The sequence below is a fragment of the Danio aesculapii genome, chromosome 14, assembly GCF_903798145.1.
Source record: "Danio aesculapii chromosome 14, fDanAes4.1, whole genome shotgun sequence".
NCBI classification, from domain to species: Eukaryota; Metazoa; Chordata; class Actinopteri; order Cypriniformes; family Danionidae; genus Danio; species Danio aesculapii.
The window spans coordinates 32,791,892-32,814,168 of NC_079448.1; the positions used below are offsets into that span (position 1 = coordinate 32,791,892).

General features: G+C 35.0%; 2 protein-coding genes and 1 long non-coding RNA gene across 5 annotated transcripts; 2 read left to right on the plus strand and 1 right to left on the minus strand.

Annotated features, from left to right (window-relative positions):
- Positions 1-179: 179 nt before the first annotated feature.
- On the plus strand, positions 180-18,858 carry LOC130240338 (uncharacterized). Its single transcript, XR_008838762.1, has 3 exons — positions 180-272; positions 18,590-18,653; positions 18,783-18,858. It is a non-coding gene; the product is annotated as an uncharacterized LOC130240338 (long non-coding RNA).
- ccdc85b (coiled-coil domain containing 85B) lies at positions 2,461-6,744 on the plus strand. 2 transcript variants are annotated; one of them, XM_056471811.1, is made up of 3 exons: positions 2,461-3,208; positions 3,317-3,429; positions 3,848-6,744. In XM_056471811.1, exon 3 carries the CDS (start codon positions 3,868-3,870, stop codon positions 4,468-4,470), a length of 603 nt encoding a protein of 200 aa, XP_056327786.1. In that variant the 5' UTR covers positions 2,461-3,208; positions 3,317-3,429; positions 3,848-3,867; the 3' UTR covers positions 4,471-6,744. The 2 variants fall into 2 exon arrangements, with proteins under 2 accessions (XP_056327786.1, XP_056327787.1); XM_056471812.1 differs by having other exon boundaries at positions 3,317-3,415.
- fosl1a (FOS like 1, AP-1 transcription factor subunit a) lies at positions 14,754-20,685 on the minus strand. 2 transcript variants are annotated; one of them, XM_056471810.1, is made up of 4 exons: positions 20,261-20,685; positions 18,742-18,999; positions 16,165-16,272; positions 14,754-15,507 (listed from the first exon to the last, which is right to left on the minus strand). In XM_056471810.1, the coding sequence occupies exons 1-4, from the start codon at positions 20,381-20,383 to the stop codon at positions 14,956-14,958; spliced, it is 1,041 nt and encodes a 346-aa protein (XP_056327785.1). In that variant the 5' UTR covers positions 20,384-20,685; the 3' UTR covers positions 14,754-14,955. The 2 variants fall into 2 exon arrangements, with proteins under 2 accessions (XP_056327785.1, XP_056327784.1); XM_056471809.1 differs by having other exon boundaries at positions 18,742-19,002.
- Positions 20,686-22,277: the final 1,592 nt, after the last annotated feature.

A 22,277-nucleotide genomic window follows, 5' to 3' on the forward strand; every position in this document is an offset into this window, starting at 1 on the left:
AAAACATAATGTTTTTAAATAATAATTTATTTAATCTAATAAACAGTAAAAGCATCATCAACTTTATATTTTAATCAAATAGTGTCATATACTTTATATGGTTTAAAAAGGAAATTATGCATGTTTTGAGATTTATAAGAATTTATTTTTGTTGTTTGGTTTTGTTTTGTTTTTTTAGCTGTTTTTAAATGGGATGTGTGGATTATAAAAAGGATCCATCATGCTGAGAGAGCAGAAGCCTCCTGATGAAACAGGTTTAACTCCAGGAAGAGGTAACCTAGAAACGGAATGACATCACAATCCTGCCCAATCACTATAGTGTGTCCTTGTGCCAATTATAAATAGAGAAGCGAACTGTAAGTTATCAAATTAAGCTACTTACGTTCTCATTACACATCACTGTAGATGTTTAAAGGTGTTTTTGGATTGCACACTGACAAAGTATACAAAAAAACTGTAAGATGATTTTATATGATGCAGAATATGACATTACATTTATACTAGAAACAAAGAGAGCTGAAAAACGTCAAATGTACTTGATGTACTTTTATGTAATGCCCTATTGACAGCACACACTTATTTCTGAGAGTGTAAATATAACAAACAGTAGTTTTGTACTTTCTCTGCTGACTTGAAATCTTGTGGTAATATGAAATTTACATATTAATATAGCAGATTTTTTCCCACAAAGTGAATTAGAGAAAACAGAAAAGCCAGAAAACAGCGGAAGCAGGATATGAAGTAATGATAATGAGCAGAGTTTATTAAATTACTAGCTGCATATGTTTTGATCTTCGTCTAACCAACACAAACACAAAAAGTGTTTATACCACAAGCAATAGCAATGGAAAATTATTTCTTCACAACAAATCCTTGAAATGGAGACAACCTCTTACTCGTGAAAAATATTCCTTGAAACTATTTAATTGTATGGCTATTAGAGTAAGAAGGGAAGGAAAATATTAAGTAAAAATCCAAAATATAAAAGGTAATGAAAAATTGGAGCAATAAAAATGACAATTTAATGGTGAATAATGAATGGTTTAAAGATATAAATAATCAAGTGATGTTTTAGATCAAATCAAATGATATATTACATATATAAGTACTTATTACATGATTAAATGAAAAAAAATAATTAGCCTTAAATCAATACACACACTCACAGGTCGCAATAAAAAATGGCATGCATATTTTCATGGATTTTGTGATTCAAGTTATTATTTTTTTTAATTTCCCCTGTTTATTTATGCTATTGAGTTACATTATGGGACCTTGATCTTTCTGCCAACAAATTTTAATCTTGAAAAGTTAAAAAAGTAAGTTTTTATTAACATTTTCAATAGTTTAAAGTGAAATATTGTCTGAGTTAGTATATATTGGTGGGTTGTAATAAACTGCCAGTACATTTTCTGTTTATTTCTCTATATATTATTTCTTATTTATTCAATCATTAATCTTTCTTCAGCTTAGTCCCTTTATTAATCAGGGGTTGCCACAGTGGAATAAACCACCAACTTATCCAGCATATGTTTTATGCAGAGGTTGCCTTTCCGGCCGCAACCCAGCACTGGGAAACATCCATACCCTCTTGCATTCACACATACTCATACACTATGGCCAATTTAGCTTATTCAATTCACCCTTTGGACTGTGGGAGAAACTGGAGCACCCGGAAAAAAACCCACACAAACATGGGGAGAACCTGCAAACTCCACACAGAAACACAGACTGACCTAGTCAAGACTCGAACCGGCGACCTTCTTGCTGTTAAATAATTTCAGACCACTAAAATGTCAATAAAAGTCACTTTGTTAAACTGTAGAGTTGAATTTTCAACAGCAAAAGTCAACAGAGGAGAGATCAAGGTCACATCATGTAATTCACTACCATAAATAAATGGAAACCACTTGTGATTCACAAAATACGCAAACTGTTAATTGTTAACTGTTAATTAATCTATATATTTTTACAGCGTACATTTAGGTATACCTTAAACCATACATCGTTTGTTTATTTGTTTGTTTGTTTGTTTGTTTGTGAAATTTATTCACAATAGTGTTTAATATGTACATTCTTTGTTATCCAACAACAAATGTTACCCCAAAAATTCCCATGCACCCAAACCAAACTGCAACCAACTCTCACTGAATCCACCAAAGGAGCAAGTGTATTTTCACCACTGCCTTCAGTATTCTGCACCTCTCCCTTATTGTCCTACATGCCGATGTTCACCCCTCCCTCTCATTTATCCGAAACTGTGGCCTGTTCCCATTCTCACTCCAGCAACCCCCCCTCTCACCCCTGGCCCTGGTTAACACCCCACATTGTTGTGTCCTCGTGCCTGCAATTGTGCTGGAGTGCAGGGCGGAAGGATGTGGCTAAATACCATGGCTTAAAGTAGAGACAAGCTTTTGTCACCCTTTCCGTTAGTTTTTTTTTTTTTTTTTTTTGTGAGTGTCCCATACTGGGAACACCTCATTCAGAGACATTTCAGCATAAATCTGTATTAATAGTCTCTGGTATGTATCTTTAGAGCTTTAAACATTAGAAACAGTTGTGCCAGGGGAAGCCAGGATACAGTACAGATTTTTACGGTAAAGCAGGGAGGGGAGGGAGGTGAAGAAGAGAGGGGGAGGAGAGCATGAGATGGGGAAGACATCACTGCCTCCCAAACCACCACCATCGCCAAAGGAAACACTGTAATCTCAAGGAACATCTCAGCGAATTCCTCAGGAATCACCAAGACGTGAACCCGCCGGCTGCCATTATACACCTCGCGTCGTGGATGCGGATTATCCGACGTCGTTCTTCTGTAAAAAAAAACAAACGACCAATCGCATGCAGCACTAGACAACCAGCCTGTCGTACATTTTGACTCTTCTTTATTTATTTTTCCTATTTACAACGCGGAACGCCAGCGACTGGATGTTTTGCTTATTTGGACAGTAAGTAAGAGGATCGCGGTTGTTCGCTGGAATGACTGAAAGCTTATGGGCGGAGAGAGGCGGATGCGCACGGACATTGTGATCCTAGATAATACAGAAGAGAAAAGATGCTCCACGGGGATTATTTTAAACCTCTGTGTTGACCTAAACATCCCACTCCGAGACGAAGAAACAAACGTGATTGTTTGTCGGTGCTTCCCAGAAGTCAACTATTGAGAAATGATCGCTGCTAATTGCGATTTAAAACGCCGAGGAGAGAGGTAGGCCCTGTTTAGTGTGTTACAATCTGGACGAGTTTGTTGTTTTAACCGTTAAGCATGACGGAGAGCCTGTTCGCGTATAAGAATTGTGGTTTCCCCTTGTTTTAGGATATAAATAGCGGACTGAAGAGGAAATGGAGGGTTTTCTTCGTGCCTGGATGAGGAATGTTGAGCCCCATTTACAGTGACAGACATCTCATGTGCCTCGTAAGCAGTGCTGGGTAAATTATTTACAAGTGGTTACTGATTGCAAATGACATAATGAGAATTGTGGTCAGAAACATCATCTAGGTTATTTATTTTGGGTTTAATGTATTGCTTTTGGATTACATTTTAGATTACTTTTGATTTTAGGGGCATTTTGTGATACAAAGGAATGAAATTAATTTATATGCCAATTCTTTAAAGCTAAACAGCTTGTTATGAATAAAATTTTAAAGAAAAAAATAAATGAATAAACTACTATGAGTGTGTGAATAGTCTGTAGGCACATGTAATCCGTAAAGTAACTGTAATCCGATTATGATCATTTTTTTAAAGTACATGCACTACATTTTTTGGAATCTGATTACGTAATCAAGAGTACATGTAATCACTTACTACCCAGCACTGCTTGTAAGACTTATTTTATGGTTTAAGATCAATTGACGGTTTACAATATGGGGAGCGACAGTGAAATACTGAACCGGGAGCTGTCCAAGTTGTCCGATGAAGACTTGCTGGCTTGTACTAAGGAAGAGCTGGTGAATCGACTCCGCAAGGAAGAATCTGATAAGATGTCCGCTCTCATACAGCGTGGTCGATTAATCAAGGAGGTCAATAAACAACTGCAGGGACATCTGCTTGAAATCAGGGAACTCAAAGTCATCAACCAGCGGCTGCAAGAGGAGAACCAGGAACTTCGGGATTTATGCTGCTTTCTGGACGACGATCGTCTGAAAGTGAAGAAACTGGCACGTGAGTGGCAGCTGTTCGGCCACCATGCTGCCAAAGTGATGCGCGAGGACCTCGGCGGATACCTCAAGAAGCTCGCCGACCTGGAGAGAATGCAGGACGGTCTGGTGAAGGAGAATCTGGATCTGAAGGAACTTTGTTTGGTGCTTGAGGAAGAGTGCGTGAGCAGAAGCGATTCCAGCCCAGGTGGATCCACAGATCTCAATATACCGTGTATGGTGGCCCGGGACGTGGGCGATGGGAGCTCCAGCACTGGGAGCGTTGGCAGTCCTGACCAGCTGCACTTGGTGTGTTCACCAGATGACTAAGGGAGAGGAGCAGAGCCATATTACTTTACCCTTCACTCTTGATGCTGAGACGGACTTTTTATGTCTGCAAACAAAAGTAGTTTACATTTTCTGACAATGACATCTCAGCTATTTCGATAGAAATAGACCAGGACTTATAAAGTAGGCTAGTTTACTCGTGGCCCTTTTGATGCCATAAGTACTGTTTCTCTATATTTCCTTGATTAACATTTTATAGTTGGCAGACCTATAAAACTTGAGTGAATTCATTGGGTGCCAGGCAAAATATAACTATTTTTAAGCTTTAAAGTGACAGCCTTTCCTTTTAAAATCACTCCTCTTGCTGGAAAGTCCAGTTTAAAGGGATAGTTCAGACACAATTGAAATTTCTGGCATTATTTTAAAAACTGCATGAGTTTATTTCTTCCGTGGAATACAAAAGAAGATATTTTGAGGCACTGTTTTGTCCATAAAATGAAAGTTAGAGGTTTTCAAAACATAACTAGACTAGTATTGTGCAAACAAGGGATATGGAAGTGGATAAACAGCTAATAAGTAATTATAAAAATAACTGTATGAAACAATCAAGCAATCTAAACTAATTAAAACTAAATAAGACACTGGAAAATTTTTTGTTTACTATACACAAGACGTGAGGGAAAAAAGCACATATTGGCCACAAATAACTAAATTATTCCCACATTTATTAATCCTTCAGCATGTTTTATTAATTAATTCCTTCATTTTAAGTAAATACAATATAAAAATTTCTTCCCTTGTTTTAATAAATCATGGTCATGCGATAATTGCTTTCCCTTGTTGTAAAATATCAAAATGAATGGTCATGGTTTACTGTAACGTGGGACCGATGTAAATTGTGGGAATGAATTCTTAATTTGTGGACACCAAAAATGAGAGAATAACTCTTTCACTTGTTGAAACTAATTCTTAATTTATATTTTTCTTGCATGTCATGTGACCATTAACCATTATCAGAGAGCCATGAATGAAATGTGAATGTGCTGTCAAATTGCTGAATTATCAAAACTTCAGGGGGTGAATATTTTTGCTGAATTTGCTGTTTGGCTGAATGTGAACGAATCATTTTCGGGTGAACTCTCCCTTTAAGCTGGTAGCTGTGTTTTTGGAACAAGGTGTCTGGTTTCTAGCAGGTTGAGCTGTAGTCGAAAACCATCTGGACCACCTAAAGGTGACACAGCAATGCTGGTGTAAGATAACCATAGCAGAAACCATCCACCATGTTCCCAAAAGCTTCAGAATTTCCAGCAAGCCCATGCATCGTATTAGTAGCATTATTTGAATGTATGTTTTTCCAAGCATTGCTGGAATGTTTCCTCTCATCTCTTATACAGGGGTTGTAGATAGGGACGAATATAGGTTTAGTTTTGGGGTCGACATTTTGAACAACGTTGGGAGAAACCAACCATACTGCTAACTTTTACCAGGTTTTACTGTGCACTGATCTGCTCACGGGCTGATGTTTCTCCTACATGCACTACGACAGGGCTGTAACGACTCTCGAATCTTTAGAGATTCACATTTTTACTGATTAGAGCCATATAATATGTAGTGATCCCTTTGAGATCATTTACAAAAAAAGCACTGAAACATTTTAAACAATGGAGAGGAAACGGTGGTATCAACGGATTGTGCAAAGCCTCCATTGTAAGCAGATCAGATTTTTTGTTTTGACGTAATATGGCTGGATCGCGGAGGCCCAATAATTGATTCACTGGAAATGCACATGTTATTAGACCATTTTTCTACAGTATGAGATTGTTTTTTCTTGTTTATTTTGAACTGGACGGTATAATTCACTAGATGTAGTGACGTGTGCTCCACTAAACTATGTTGCTATGATTCCAGATGATCTTTCTTTCGCATTAACCCCACTTTAACTACACAGCTGTACTGTACAAAGCTTTTTGTGTTCAGTTGTTGTTTTGGCAAGACTTTAATTAACACATGCATAATTGACACTCATGTTTGGAGGGGAAAACATTGTAGTTTTCAAAATGATTGTGCTAGATATTGTTATTATTATTATTATTATTATCATTATAGTCATTTCCGCTGTATTTGCTGCATATGAGACCCTCCTACATAAGATTGTTCTGTTGTACATGTTTTAAATCTGATTATATTTATAATCAGTATTATTTCTGCAGTTTTATAGCTATAAGACCCAGTTCTCTGATTGATTAGCATTTGCTTTGCTTCAGGCTATGCTCATGGTGAGTGAGATAGCTTTAAATACACTTGACTGACACACCATGTTCTGGTCTGGTCTTTTTTTTACCTCATACCATCACTCTGCATGAGAATATACGTCTATCAAAAGAGACATTTTAAGACTATAAAACCTCCTGTACAATTTTGTTCAAAATCCAAGCATAGTCTCACAAAAGTTTGCAATGAATTAGTTGCTAGATTCTAATGTATATTGCACATAAATCTACACTCCACACCTCATAATGACAAATTAAACAACAGGTTTATTAAACAAGAAAAACAACTAAAATAATTAATTTATTCACATGTATTCACATGCAACATGTTTTGCACATCAGTATTTAATTTTTGATTTTTTTGAAATGTCAGAATTGAAAAAAATCGACTGTTATATATATATATATATATATATATATATATATATATATATATATATATATATATATATATATATATATATATAAATATAAACTGGAATTCTTCTGTGTTCAATTTAATTTTCTAAAGAAATATGCAATGTAGTTCTCTCTTTTATTTAGCTCAGTTTAGGCCTCTGAAATAAATTTGATGTAACCAGTGTTCCGTATTTTGTGATTCACCAGTGTTTTCCATTTATTTATAGTTATAAATCGCATTATGGAGTATTGATCTCTGTTCTGTCACATTTTGATGTTAAAAATTCAACTGTGGAGTTTAATAGGGTGACTTTTTGTGACCTTTTAGTAGTTTGAAACAAATTTACTTTATGATAAATAATATATAGAAAAAGGGCGTCACGGTTGGTAGAATAATTGCCTCACAGCAAGAAGGTCGCTGGTTCGAGCCCCGGCTGGGTCAGTTGCCATTTCTGAGTGGAGTTTGCATGTTCTCCCCGTGTTTGAGTGGACGCCTCTGGGTGCTCCAGTTTCCCCCACAGTCCAAAGACATGCGCTATGTGAATTGAATAAGCTAAATTGGCCATAGTGTGTGAATGCAAGAATGTATGGGTGTTTCCCAGTGTTGGGTTGGAGCTGGAAGGGCATCCGCTGCGTAAAACATATGCTAGATAAGTTGGTGGTTCATTCCGCTCTGGCGACCTCTGATTATTAAAGGGACTAAACCAAAAAGAAAATGAATGAATGAATATATAGAGAATTAAGTCTGTAAAATAACAGAAAAAGGGCTGGCAGTTTATTGCCAGCCTTTTGTATCGTAATTTTTAACAGCAACCCAGACAATCCATCACTTTAGACTATTAGAAATATAAATAAAATCACCTTTTCAAACTTTAAAAGTTGTTGGAGGAATTCCAGCAACTCCAAACAATCTTTAAAGGACAAAGTCCTGTTATTCTTTTTTTTTCTTTCTTTCTTTTTTTAAATAGTCAAATAACAACATACATTCACTAATCAACATAACTAATAACAGAACATACTCTATCTGACAAAGGTCTTGTCACCTATCCAAGGAACAGCAAATAATAACTTGACTTCTAGTTGATCAGTTGGGATCTAGATTAAGCTTATTTTACCAAAGTAAAACATGATCATGCCTTGATGTTTAATTATATAATTAGGACAGTAAGGTCTGACTTTGTTTAGACAAAAATCTTGTCAGTTAACAGAAATAATGTACAGTAAAAAACATAAAGTCATGCTGCAGTGGAAAAAGACTTAATATTGTGTATGACTCTCATGAGCTTGGAGGACTGCACCCATACATCTCTGCAATGGATTCATTTTCAATGCCTCCTCCTTCATCTTACCCCAGACATGCTCAATAATGTTAATGTCTGTTGACTGGGCTGGCAAATCCTAGAACATCTTGACCCTCTTTGCTTTCAGGCCTCTCCTGTGGTTTGTAATATGATGGGCAGCACAAATGTCTTGATACCTCAGGCTGTTGATGTTGCCATCCACTCTGCAGATCTCTCACACGCCCCAATACTGAATGTAATCCCAAACCATGATTTTTCCTTCACCAAACTTGATTGATTTCTGTGAGAATCTTGGGTCTGTGCAAGTTCCAATAGGTCTTCTGCAGTATTTGTGATTTGTATGCAGTTCAACAGATGATTCATCAGAAAAATCTTACTTCTGCCACTTTTCCAAATTAACAACTATAAAAGTCAAGTTATTATTTGTTGCTCTTACAACTGGGATCGATGACAAGACTTTTGTCAGGTAGTACAAAGAAATGAAAACAACATCAGTAGAATACAAGCAAAACATGACAGCATCAGCATCATTTTGTCCATTTACATTTGGCTTTGGAGGTAATTTGTGAAAGGATGCCACATGGCAGTGAACTTGGACCCAAAAACCATGTGAATTAAGCCATATTTTTTCCAGACTAAGTACATGCAACACATCATTGGTTCACTGTTTAAAAGAAAGGGGAAATGATTGTTTCCAATTGATTAAAATCAGGCGTCTTGCCAAAAGAGAAGTAAAAGCAATGCAGCCCAATTCACATTTTGACAAATTGTTATTTTCATATAATACCAAAAACAGCAGTTAAGGGATTTGCTCAAAAATCTTTGAAAGTCCTGTTATTCAATTCAAAATCATAGATAAATGGAAAAAAATATGAATCACTAAATACAGAAAACTGTTCATTTACATACAAACTGTAGTATCTGTGTACTGTAGATTTGCTATTCCTACTATACTATGAGCCAAAAGTCTGATGAATCATATATGATACTCTATTAAAGTGTTTTAATTTCAGATGTTTCATATTTAATTAAAAAAAAAATCCAAATTATATAGTTTTTCCCCTGACAGTAATTCCACAAGTCATGTGTAAAGTATATTATAGCCCACAAAGGAGTTTTTCCCGGTCGTGTCTTAATGAGGCCTTAGTCATGCTGTAGCCCAGACCTTTAATTTATTGACGTTTCACCAGTTTATTTTTGGCCTTCTGTTTGCACACCAGCAGCACCAGAGCCAGAACAGTAATACTTTCACAGTGACTGGCATACAGAGCTCCCTTCAGCAGAACATGTGCTTCCCGCTTTATTCAATACAAACTCCCCCTTCATTATCTCAATCATATGTTCTCATGTCCTCCTTCTGTGACTCACTGGAAATCAGAGCGATAACAGAGGCCACAGTGTGGAAGAAATAAGGTCGCCATGTTTATTTAATATGCTCTGCGTATATTTACCACGTCTTGGCCTCTTTTATACAACATAATATGAAATTACTTTTCTTTTACATTTAGGCCTAAAGAAACACTCCACTTCTTTGGAAAAGGCTCATTTTACAACTCACCCAGAGTTTTTCAATACATTCAGCTGATCTCTGGGTCTGCCAGGAGCACTTTTAGCTTACCTTAGCATAGATTATTGAATCGGATTAGACCATTAGCATCTCGCTCAAAGATTACCAAAAGTTTTGATAATTTTCCTATTGAAGGCATGGCTCTTCTGTATTTACATCATGTACCGACAAGAATGCTATAGGAATACTCTCATTCTGGTGTAAAGCAAAGGAATAGCAAAAATTCCTTTATTACTTTGCCAAAATGAGAGTATAGTATACTATATACTATTACTTCAGTGTAATTATAACTAGGGCCAGACAGAATCTGCAGACATTGTTTGCTATTTATGCACAGGATATTGTAAAAAAGCTGTGGATTCATATATATCATAACTAAAAACTTAAAATGTTCAATTAAAAATGACCATTTTTAACTTTTATTTAATGTTTACAATGCAAATACTATTAGATCAATTTATTTGGTTAACAAAGAAGTCTCTCATATAATATATCTACCATATATCTACTAAAAGACAGAAAATATTACTTTACAAACTGTATTGTAAATAAATCATATGAATGTTTTCATATTAGTCAATAATATTACTGAAATTAATTTAAAAGCTGAATAAATATACTTTTACACACATTTACACACAACTGAATTAATAGACTCAATGATGGGCTGAAAACAGGCAGAAATCTGCTGATTTCTGCGCACACAGATTTTGTGTGGGCCTAGTTATAGCCTATAGCACCCAATGTACCTACAGAAGAGCGTTAAATAGAAAAATTATCAAAAGTCTTTGGTCATTTTTGAGTGTGATGCTAACGGTCTAATCCAATTTAATGATCTATGCTAAGCTAAGCTAAAAGTCCTTCTGCTAGACCGGGAGATTGACTGACTGGATTTGAAGATGGTAAAACTGAACTGTTTAATCCTAGGGGACATGTAAAATGAGGTTATTTCATCAGATTATTAACCGATAAGAATCTTTTCTTGAGTAATCTTCACAAACACATCATGCAAAACTTACCAATTTGTCTCATAAGCACACAGACAGATGACAAAGAAAAAGTCATGAAGCTGGTCTTGAGTTGAACTTTATTTGTTTAATCATTCAAGGACTGTTGGAGGAGGCTGTTTAACAATCGGTTTCAGTTCAGAAGCAAATGTGTTCATGCCTCATTGAACTTTCAGGACGTCCTGCGCTCGACCCCTCCTTTTCCTCCCTCCTCATGAGATTATGTAACTCGCTAAACATTTCCTTCATTTCCATGTTATCCATCTGTGTCTCCCTTGATATAACAATACACTCTCATCAAGTTTAAAATATAAATCAATAGAATTTCTCCTTTAAGGCACTTTTTAACGTATTTTTTCTAGAAACAATACAGTTTTGTCCTCTCAATAGCAGCAAGTATTTTCAGTAATTGTTTATTAGATGTTAAATAGCATGCGACATCTCTACTTACGTAAGAAACCAACATCAGTTCAGTAAAAAGTATTTTAAAAATATATTTGTTTGCAAAAATAAATACAAAACATTATGTGGTCATTGAGCAGTCTGACATACAGTACTCAGTACAGTACGGTATGCTACTGGCCTGAATCAAACGTAACCACTGAAGTGTTCGGTTTAGTTCAAATACAAATTTTCAACCAGTGTAACAGTGAAACTATCATTGAAGTTTGTGTTGACAATGTAAATGCATCCCTTCAGTTTCTTTTATAACTAGCTTATTTAGCACACACTATTACAACGTTATATTTCCTAAAACATAAAATAACAACACAAAAGAATTAGTATTACATTGTATAATCCACTAACACGTGGATCATCTGATTCATTTAAAATTGGTAACATCTGGTAATAAATAACTTAATAGACTCTCTTTAGAAATCGCTTCCCTTTTTGAAGGACATCGCTGCGATCTACATTGTGCTCTCAATACCTTTTAAATCCCCACATCACCCATTAAAGGTTTCGCATACATGCCAGATATTTGACTGCTACAGTACCATCACTGATATGCTAAATATGTAGTAGAAAATTAATATACGTCAATAATACTATAACTCTACGGTCAATGTACTACGGTCAAACGATACAGGCTTAAATATCAGTCATTGTTCTTTTCAGTGTTATTTATGGATATGATCATGTCAACAGTTGCACATATCAACTTTATCTAGAGCTGCACAATTCTGGATGAATTAAATAGATCGTTTTCTCAAAGATGGGTTGTGAGTTTCTTTCTTGCGTTGAATGCAAAAGAAGATATTTTGAAGCATGTTGGTAACCAGACAGTAGCCACTGATTTATAGAATTTTCGTTTGTTTTTACTATATACGACTATTAATTGTTTTGCTTTTGTGTTCAGCAGAAGAAAGAAACTCATAAGAGTATGATATAACAAGAGGGTTAGTAAATTGATGTAAGAAGCATGATTTTAGATCTTGAAAGTATTAAAAGTAACATTTACTAGAGATTCTGATCAAATTCTAATAGCTGCAGTCTATTTAAAATATATATATTTAATTATTTTTTCGTTACTTTAAGTGAACATCTACTTGATTTATTACTTGATAACTTTATGGCCCAGTTTCACAAACGGGGCTTAGATTAAGCCAGGACTAGGCCTTAGTTAAATTAGGCTATTTAAGCCAAATTTATAAAAATGGCCTTAGAAAAATATATTACTGGTGTGCACCTGGAGAAAAACAAATGACACTGATGTATTTTAAGACATCTCACTGCAGGTTCTTTTGAGTAGAGACAGCTTAAACATGCAATTTAATCTTGACTAGCCTTAAACCTTGTTTGTGAAACTGGGGGTATAAGTATCTGTGATGAGCAATGTCCAATTTTTAGTTACTCAAAAATATTACGCTGCAACCCAAGACCGGTTACTCACTGAAGCTAAGCAGGGCTGAGTGGTGTTAGGGCTAAAGTGGTGTTAGTGAGGCCAGCAGGGGGCACTCAACCTGTGGTCTGTTTGAGTCCTAATGCCCCAGTATAGTGAAGGAGACACTATACTGTCATCTTACGGGTCTATAAAAATCCTATGGCACGTCTCGTAAAAGAGTAGAGGTGTAACCCCGGTGTCCTGGCCCCATCTACTGAATGGGCTCTATTACTGTCCACTCCACCAATAGCTGGTGTGTGGTGAGCACACTTGCGCTATTGTCCTGTGGATGCAGTCACATCATCCAATTGGATACTGCACACTGGTGGTGGAGTGGAGAGACCCCTCCATGATTGTGAAGTGCTTTGGGTGTATGTCCATACACAATAAATTTGCTAATCAAATCAAATCAATGTGTGTGTGTAACGCAGAGTAAATTTGGGTTGCCGAAAATTGCAGTAATATTGAATTAAATCTATATAGTATAACTGTTTAGCCTAGTTGGGAGACGCTGGATATACACTCAAGCCCAAAATGATTCATACCACTGGGGTATGAATCATTTCAGGCTTGAATGTATGTATACGCATTTTTTTAAAATATATTGAACATTGTATCCCCTATTTGTTTAGATTATTATTTATTACCTTAGCATTAAACTTCAAAAGACTAAGAAATTACAATTAGTTATTGCGGCTTGAGTGTTTTTTTAATTTCTTTTCTTTGTAAATCAGAACATTTTTCGTATGGCTATCACTATTTTCATCACTATTCTTGTAACTAGGGCAAATAAAATGATATTTGTTGTTCCCGTTTACCATAATGGAAGTTTTCCCAGCTGTACTTCTATCTATTTATATAGACTTTTGCTTCCAATAAATCCGAAAAGTGAAAAATGGTCCATTCTGAATAAATCCTTTAGTGTTGTCGTTTGTAATGCATTGTACTGTAGGCATCAGTGTTCATATTTGAACTATGTACTTTTGTAGTCCATTTGTGATAATTGAACTTTTTGTAACACAGAACCAATCATACTGAGTTACTGAAAAGACTAAGATTGAATCTGTTTTATAATAATACTTGACAACTGCTCTCTCTGTTAGATCTGAATGGCTGCTGAAATTGTACTTATCAAAGGTTTAATAGACATAACAAATGGCTGTCATTTGAGTAATATTGTGCAGGTACAGTTCTTGAAGTCAAAATTATTCGCCCTACTGTAAATGTTTGTTTTTTATTTTTTAAATATTTCCCAAATTATGTTTAACAGAGCAAGGGATTTTTCACAGTATTTCCTAAAATATTTTTTCTTCTGGATAAAGTCTTATTTGTTTTATTTTGGCTAGAATAAAAGCTGTTTTTAATTTTTTAAAGACCATTTTAAGGTCAATATTATTAGTGCTTTTAAGCAATATTGTTTTTGATTGTCTACAGATCAAACCATCATTATATGATGACTCGACTAATTACCCTAAATTGCCCAATTAACCTATTTTAGCCTTTAAATGTCACTTTAAACTGTATAGAAGTGTCTTGAAAAATATCTAGTAAATTGTACTGTCATTGGCAAATGTAAAAGAAATCAATGATTAGAAATAAGTTCTTAACATAGTATTATGTTTAGATATGTGATAAAAAGTCTTCTCTCCGTTAAACAGAAATTGGGGAAAAATGTACATGGGGGCTAATAATTCGGACTTCAACTGTGTGTGTATATATATATATATATATATATATATATATATATATATATATATATATATATATATATATATATATATATATATATATAAATAAATATATACACACACTATATATATATATATATATATATATATATATATATATATATATATATACACACTATATATATATTAAATTTAATTGTAATCTTCTACGAATTAATTGTGCAGCTCTACCTTATTCCTAGTGCTTCCGTATGCTTATAATGCGTTCAAGTTGCTAGATAATTGCCATTAGTAAAGGTAAACAGAATACCACATACATAACATGCACAGTACTTGTATTTGCTTGTCTGTAGTAGTAAGGAAACTTTTGGAGGTTATGAACACACTTTCCCCTCTCAGCAGCCGATCGATCAGAGGGTCAGGATTGTGGGTGAATTGAGGGAATGATCAGACTGGTCTCCGCTGCTGCTGCTGCGCCTGTGAGCGACGGCACACGGCTGAGGGTTCTGGGAAGACTGATGAGACGTGACCAGGTTGAGGGCTTGGGATGAAGTATCCAGTGAAGACGACGGGTAGCTGAAGACCAGGCTGGCGGTAAATGGAGTCAGGGATGGTGTAGAGATGAGGACAGGAGTGTGAAGGGACTCTGATTCTAGAGATATGCCAGTAATGGAGGAAGCTGAAGGAGGGGGCGGGATGGTAATTTTGGGCTTGGGCTTGTTGAGCTTGGCGTAATGCTTAGATTCGCTGGAGGGTCCAGGAAGATCAGGGTCCACAGGTTCAATCTTGATTCCGCTGAGTGTTGGGATGTCATTGCTGGAGTCGGAGTCGGAGTCTGATTCCTGGACTTTGCAGATGGGTCTGTGAGCCTCAAAGACCAACTCAAGCTTCTCCTTTTCCTTCTGGAGGTCAGAGATTTCCTTCTGCAGACGGGACTTTTCATCTTCTAACTGGTCGGTTTCCTGTGAAACAAAAGGGTTTAAACATTCAGTTTGGGTTGAGGGAATATTTAAAGAGTAGATAGAAAGGAAACATAAGATTATAATGCGAAAATAAATGGCTTTCTTATGTATCTTTTTGTTTTGTTTCTTGTCCAAATATCTGAAAATGCTTAAATCAGGAAGCAAGTAAACAATACAGTTTTGTTTTCAGAAATAATAAGTTGAAATTTTTGAGTTTTTCCATCAGAACAAGCAACAATAATCAATGATAATAAAAAATAAGTTAAATAATCTTGTTTTAGAATCCAAAGTCAAACGAAAAGTGCTCAGGGGTAGCTTAAATAATGTGTTGGTGCTCTTTTGGGTAAGAGATTCATCAGAATAAACAGCCAAAATCAGTCCAAGATACTTGATAGTGTGGAAAAAATATTTTTAAAGACTTTTTAAATATTTTTTCCACACTTTTCGAGTGGCTTGGACGGATTTTTGCTGTTTAATCTTTTTTAGGTTTGAAATAAGATTATTTTACTAAGATTATTCAGCTTGTTTTAAGAAAACAATTCACTTAATTATCAATTATTATTTCTAAAAGCTTTTTCATTTGTCTAGAAAATGCTTCTTGACTCTACAAAAACTCTTAAGATAGGCATTTTTGCAGTGTAGGAAATATAAACGTACATTTTGTAAAGTGTCTGTCAGTTCTCGTCGACGGTTCCTACACTTCGCTGCAGCCATTTTGTTGCGTTCCCTTCGAATTCTGCGCCGCTCAAGTTCCTCAGGAGAGAGCTGAAGTAGGAAAGTAAAAGAAATGTAAGAACACAAGTATATCATGCATATTTATGAGCTGCACATTTCTTTAATAAAACTATTACAAAAAAGATATAAAATGAATAATAAAAGCAATTTTTAAAAAAAATCTACATCTGTCAAAAGTTTAGAATTATTATGATTTTTTAAATAAACATTTTGTGCTCACTAAGACTGCATTCATATATGAACAGGGCTTAACATTAACTTTTTTGAACACCAGCCACTGTGGCTAGTAGTTTTCCAAAGTTAAAGATTATTTTCACTAACCACAATTTTGTTGTTTGGAAAATATATTTTATATGCATACAATTGACTTTGGCATGCTAAAATTACTTGATTTAGATATTTCCACATGCCTCCTCATTCATTTCACTTTTTTGTGTCATGTATGACCTTGCTCAATGAGCAATGTGCATGTGCAAATGGGTTGTGGTTTCATACTCAACAAAAATGTTCTTAAAAAAACAAAACAATAGACATTTAAAAAAGTATTGTCATGTATCTAAAATGCACAGTAGTTTGTCCAGGACGAAGTTATCAGATCACCAGTTAACTACATAAATGGAGAGTTAATCTCCTTTTAATGCAATGTTATTGTAAAGGATGATAATTAAAACATATTAATATAAATAAGTATAAGCAAAAGAAAGCAGGCGAAAAACACTGTGCGATAATGAAAGGATGATCGCGCACAACCTGCTAGAGTGGCTAGTGAAGGTGGCTGTCCAACCTGCCACAGCTGAAATCAACCCGCATTTGGCGGGTGTTAATGTCAAGCCCTGGTTATGAAACATTATTTACATTTAAAATTACTGTGTTGTGTGGATACATTCAGTCTTCGATGTAGGATGACCCTTCAGAAATCATTCATTATCAATATGCTAATTTGTCACTCAAGTATAATTTTCTCATTATTTAAACTGAAAAAAAGGGCTGAATATTTTGTGCAAACTGAGATTATCAATCCAAATAACCATTTAAAAGATTTTTCTTTACAAAAACCTATTAATCAAGGATGCATTAAATACATTACAGTTTATACAATAAATTCAGAGCCATTTCTAAGGTGTCTTACTTTGTTTAAACAGGGTTTCATTTTAAATTTCTATTAAAAGATACCATAAAGTAAAATGTATCATTGTTTTCACAAACAATGTGAAGCGCTGATAATAATATGAATCATTATAAATGACACAGCGTCAATAATTGACCAAAATAGGGCAGCAAATTTGACTGTCTTAAAAAAAATCCTGTGACAACACAGACTGAAGTTATAATGCTGAATAAAGTAATGTATCTTTGAATACAAGGAATAAATTACATTTTTTGTTAAATATTCACATTAAAACACTTATTTTAAATAAAGAAAAAATCCTTTTGTTGTATTTTTAATCCAATAATGCAGCATGGGTGAGCAAATTACTGACAAATCATATTAACAGTGTGACTAAAAAAAGAATACCTCAACTTTGATTTAAACAATCTGTATTTAATCAAAGAAACATGGTGGAACATCGGGTAATTAATCAATGTGAAGAGTACTTAACAAGTAGAAAACAAGTTCATAGGTATTCAGTATGACCCCCTCCAGACACTCGAGTGACATCAACCCGAAAGTTATGATATTCTTTTTATATCACCCTCTATAAATGAATTGATCCCGAGTCATTTGAATATTTATTGACGATAAACTTGTAAATCCTGCCCTCTAGGGGACGGAATATTAGCTTTCATCACATGTCATCAACATCGACTCGCGTTCCTCACGTTCAGAGGCAACGCTGCAGTTCGTAAATACCTCAAATTGCTCATTCATTTATATTTTTTATAATTAATTTCACGCACTCTTTCTTTTGTGGGCACCATATGCCGTTTCCTGCCCCTGTATTGATGAATCACCTGCAAACACCCCAGTGACTCAGGTATGACTCATATTGTTTTACTCCAGTGAATCACATGATATCCCATTTCCTGTCTCATTATTTCACTCTCACCCTTCCATAATCAACACATGGATGGATGAGTCAGGCGGCATTTCAGGAGTTAATATTGAATGAGCATCTCTGCTTTTCATGCAGGATCAAATGCTGTTATGCTAATGACACATTATTACATATGACAGCCTTACTTCAACATAGAAAAGCTGAATACATTTAGTGGTTCACGCTGATCCCAAATGACTATCAGCAAACCTGTTCACATTTAAACTCAAGTCACGAGTACAGAGATATTACACATGTGCTTTGTTTTTTTTTATCTTGCATGCTTTAATTTGATCCAGTCTCATTTTCAGAAGTACGCATGCGGTTGGTTATGTTTTTGACCGAGACCACTGGGGAAAATAGAGAGGATGACAGGTGAATATAGTGACAAACCATACACTCATAATACCCCCCAATGACTCACTATGACATCATCACGCAGACAGACTTAAATGCTACTTACATATTCATCGTTTCTTCTTGTTGTGCTGCCAATTGCCGCAGCTGCTCTGATAACACCAGGGCGGGACAGATGTGATTGCGAGGGTTGAGGAGGATTCATGGTGGCTGGAATCCCTGGTGGCAGTGGGTAGGAAGACCGAAGCGGCCTTGATGGTCCTGGGGTGCCTATTGAAGGCTGAAGCATCCATTGAAGGCTCTGGTTTGAAGTTATGGCATTGAGACTGGGCACAAACTGACTGGATCCTGCCACAGAATACTTCTGCTTTGAAGATAGAAGACAATTAGTTACCAATAAACTGGATTGTGAGAGTCAGGGAGCGGACTTTATTATGTCTCATTATGACTCAAAAACCATTGTTGGTGTGTTTGCAGAAACACCCAGACATAAACGCTAAATTGAATAGGCGTCGCATTCAGAAAGATTATAAAATTTTGGTTATTATTACTTGATTGCCGTGTGATCTGGGCTCTGCTGGATAATTATTTGGTCATAATCACATATGCTAATGTACTTAGCAGATATTAAATGATATATGAAGCATACACCACTTATGCCTTCATTACATGTACAACATGTCCAACTACATCCTTAATATTACTGCTTGTTTTTAATTAAAATGTTAAAAAGTTAGCCTTTTAAACATAATATGTTAGTCAAATGTCATAATTAAAGTATTATTGTTTTCTTTTTTGTCTAGAAAATAAAAATACTGTTAAAATGGAACTGAAGAATTTATTATTATTGATAAGTGGTGAAATAATTGTATGAAACAATGATAAACACTAAATGTCATTCAAGGTCCATAAATAAATGTATTTTATTGTGGCGATTTTTCCCTAAATGAGCAAAAGGTTAAAATTGTACCGTTTACTGTTATTATTATTATTGTTGTTGTTGATAATTGGTGAAATACTAGGATTTAATGATACAAATTATATGTTCATAAATCAATAACTATTCATAAAAAAGTTAATCGTTTTAAATCAATGGGTTAAAATGATATGGTTATTGTTAATTATAATTGATAATTACTAAAATAATAATAATAACAAATAATAATGATAAACATGAAGTCTAAAGTTAAAGTTAATCATGTTACAAAATCATGAAGCAGGGTATCATTTTGAACATCATCAATGTATCAATCAACAGCGAGCTAAAATAGTAACGTACCGTTAATGTCACGTATTATTGGTAGACGATAAAATATTAAATAAAAACAATTATATACTAGTCAATTATATACTAGTCTTTTTAGTCTTAAACAATGATATAAAATGGCACTATCACTTTTATTTATTACTGATAATTCACCGATACCTTCATCTTATGATATGAATACTTTAAAATGTTAGCAAGTATGTTGGTATTATCATTTTTATAATCTGTTTTTTGTTTGAAATAAACAGTGAGTTTATAATATATATAATGTTAAATGAAACTTTAGTGAAATCTTCAAATATAAAAACTTAACAGTAACGTTTGATGCTGATGTTAGAGATGAGATCCAGGCGCTCACCTGTTGTTGCTGGGTAGTGCCGGTGGTTGTAGCGACAGACGCGGAGCTCGAGCCTGATGATCCGGAGCTGCTTTCTGGGAAGGACCGATCGATTCCTCTGCCCGGGTTACCGTAGTTGTACATGTATGCCGCTGGCTCTTCAGTAATCCAGAAGAAACTCTTGACTCTATCTGTGACACTCTCTATTGCTGCTTTACCCAAATAAGGTTCCTCCTACTTATATCACTGACAGTTCACTCGAAAAGCAAGTTAAAAATCCACCGTATTGCGGGAAAGCGGCACAATCCAAGACGGCACACTTGGGGGAGTTCAGAAGTTTCTGTCAACGTTTGAAATGTCCATATTTCTGACAGCGGTAGAATACAATAAAAATAAACCTTTATATTATATCTTTAATAAAGTTCTGATGAAGTCAAACTGGTGGCTCCGAGTGTTCACGGGAATATAAATAAGTGATGAAGAACAGTGCCGTTTTTGCCCCTCCCAATTTACGGGAAATGGTGCTGCCGATGTCTTGGATGACATATAGTCACATGACAGTTACGTATGTGACCATATATGGCTTTTTCCGGGAACTCCTTCTGTTTGAGCTAGTGATAGACTGTGGCAAGCCATTTTAAAATTCCACACACAACACAACCGTATCTATTTTCCTATTTCTAGTACTAGAAAAGACATTAAAACTAAGCAACGAACAAAGTAAAGTAAAACATACACACAGTATATGAAAATAAATTAATATTAAATAAATAAAAAAGGGAGAGAATACAGTATAAACCAATGGGGAAAACTATTTTGTAATAGTACATTTTTAAAATATACTACTACTAGTATTATTTATTTATTAGATTCTGATAAATAAACACAAGTACTAATATGGATTAGATACCAGTACCATATATAATAATATAATTATTAATGTATTTAATAGCTACTAGCATCTAGTTGAGTACTATTAGCCTGTCCAATGAATAAGTAGGCTACTTTAAAAATGTAGGCTAGTACTACTACCTTAAGCTTGGTAACAAACAAATAATAAATAATACTAGTAGGGATGTCCAGATCCGATCACGTGATCAGAAATTGGGTCCGATCATATGGTTTTAAACTTGATCAGAATCGGACATTACCTCCCAATCAAGACTCGAATATGTATATAAATAAATATATATATGGGGTGGCACAGAGTTAGACCTCTTTCTTGACTTCACACAGAAACAGCAACGCGTGTGGCATGACATCACATTGTTGCAGAGAGGCTATTGGTTAAATGCTGGCAAAGTAGAACACAGAAGCAGCTTGAAGCGGAAAGCGCGAGTATGTCTGCGGTCTGGAGGTATTATAAAGTTGATGACGGCAACATTGTCATAACAAACTGTGAGATATGTAAACTTGAGATTGCCTGACGGGTATTTTAAGTTGAGTTGCTATTTGTTTTTATATTAGATTTTTTTATATATATTTAATGTTGCACTAAAGTCCAAAAGTGAAGAATTGATGTTATTTATTACCTGATTGTTCAAGCTCCCTCACAGAAGTGCTCTGTTTGTTCACAGAGTTGTTGAATATTAAAATCATGTGAATTAAATAAAACACAAGGAACATCCTGGATCTGTTTGTTTGCTCTTCTTTATTCTTTTATAAAGTATTCTAGAAGTATCCGATCGGGTTTCGGTATCGGCAGATCAATCAAATGACTCGGACTCGAGCGCAAAGAAACTTGATCGGGACATCCCTAAATATTAGTGTCCAAAAACCAAGTGACAAGTAGCCTCTTTAGAAAGAATTGTTTATTAATTCAATGTTAAAACAGCTTGCCATAGATAGCAGTTCTCATAATAATAAACCAGTCTAAATCGAAACTTGCGCTATTTTACAGCAGCTCGATTATTTGTAATAGATATTATTATTCATTCAGACATCCAGCAGAACGTTTTCCCTATATAATAGCATGTGGGTTTTTGTTAACATGTAGTGAACAGTGTGACCCAGCAGGCAATCTCTTCTGATGAGTAAA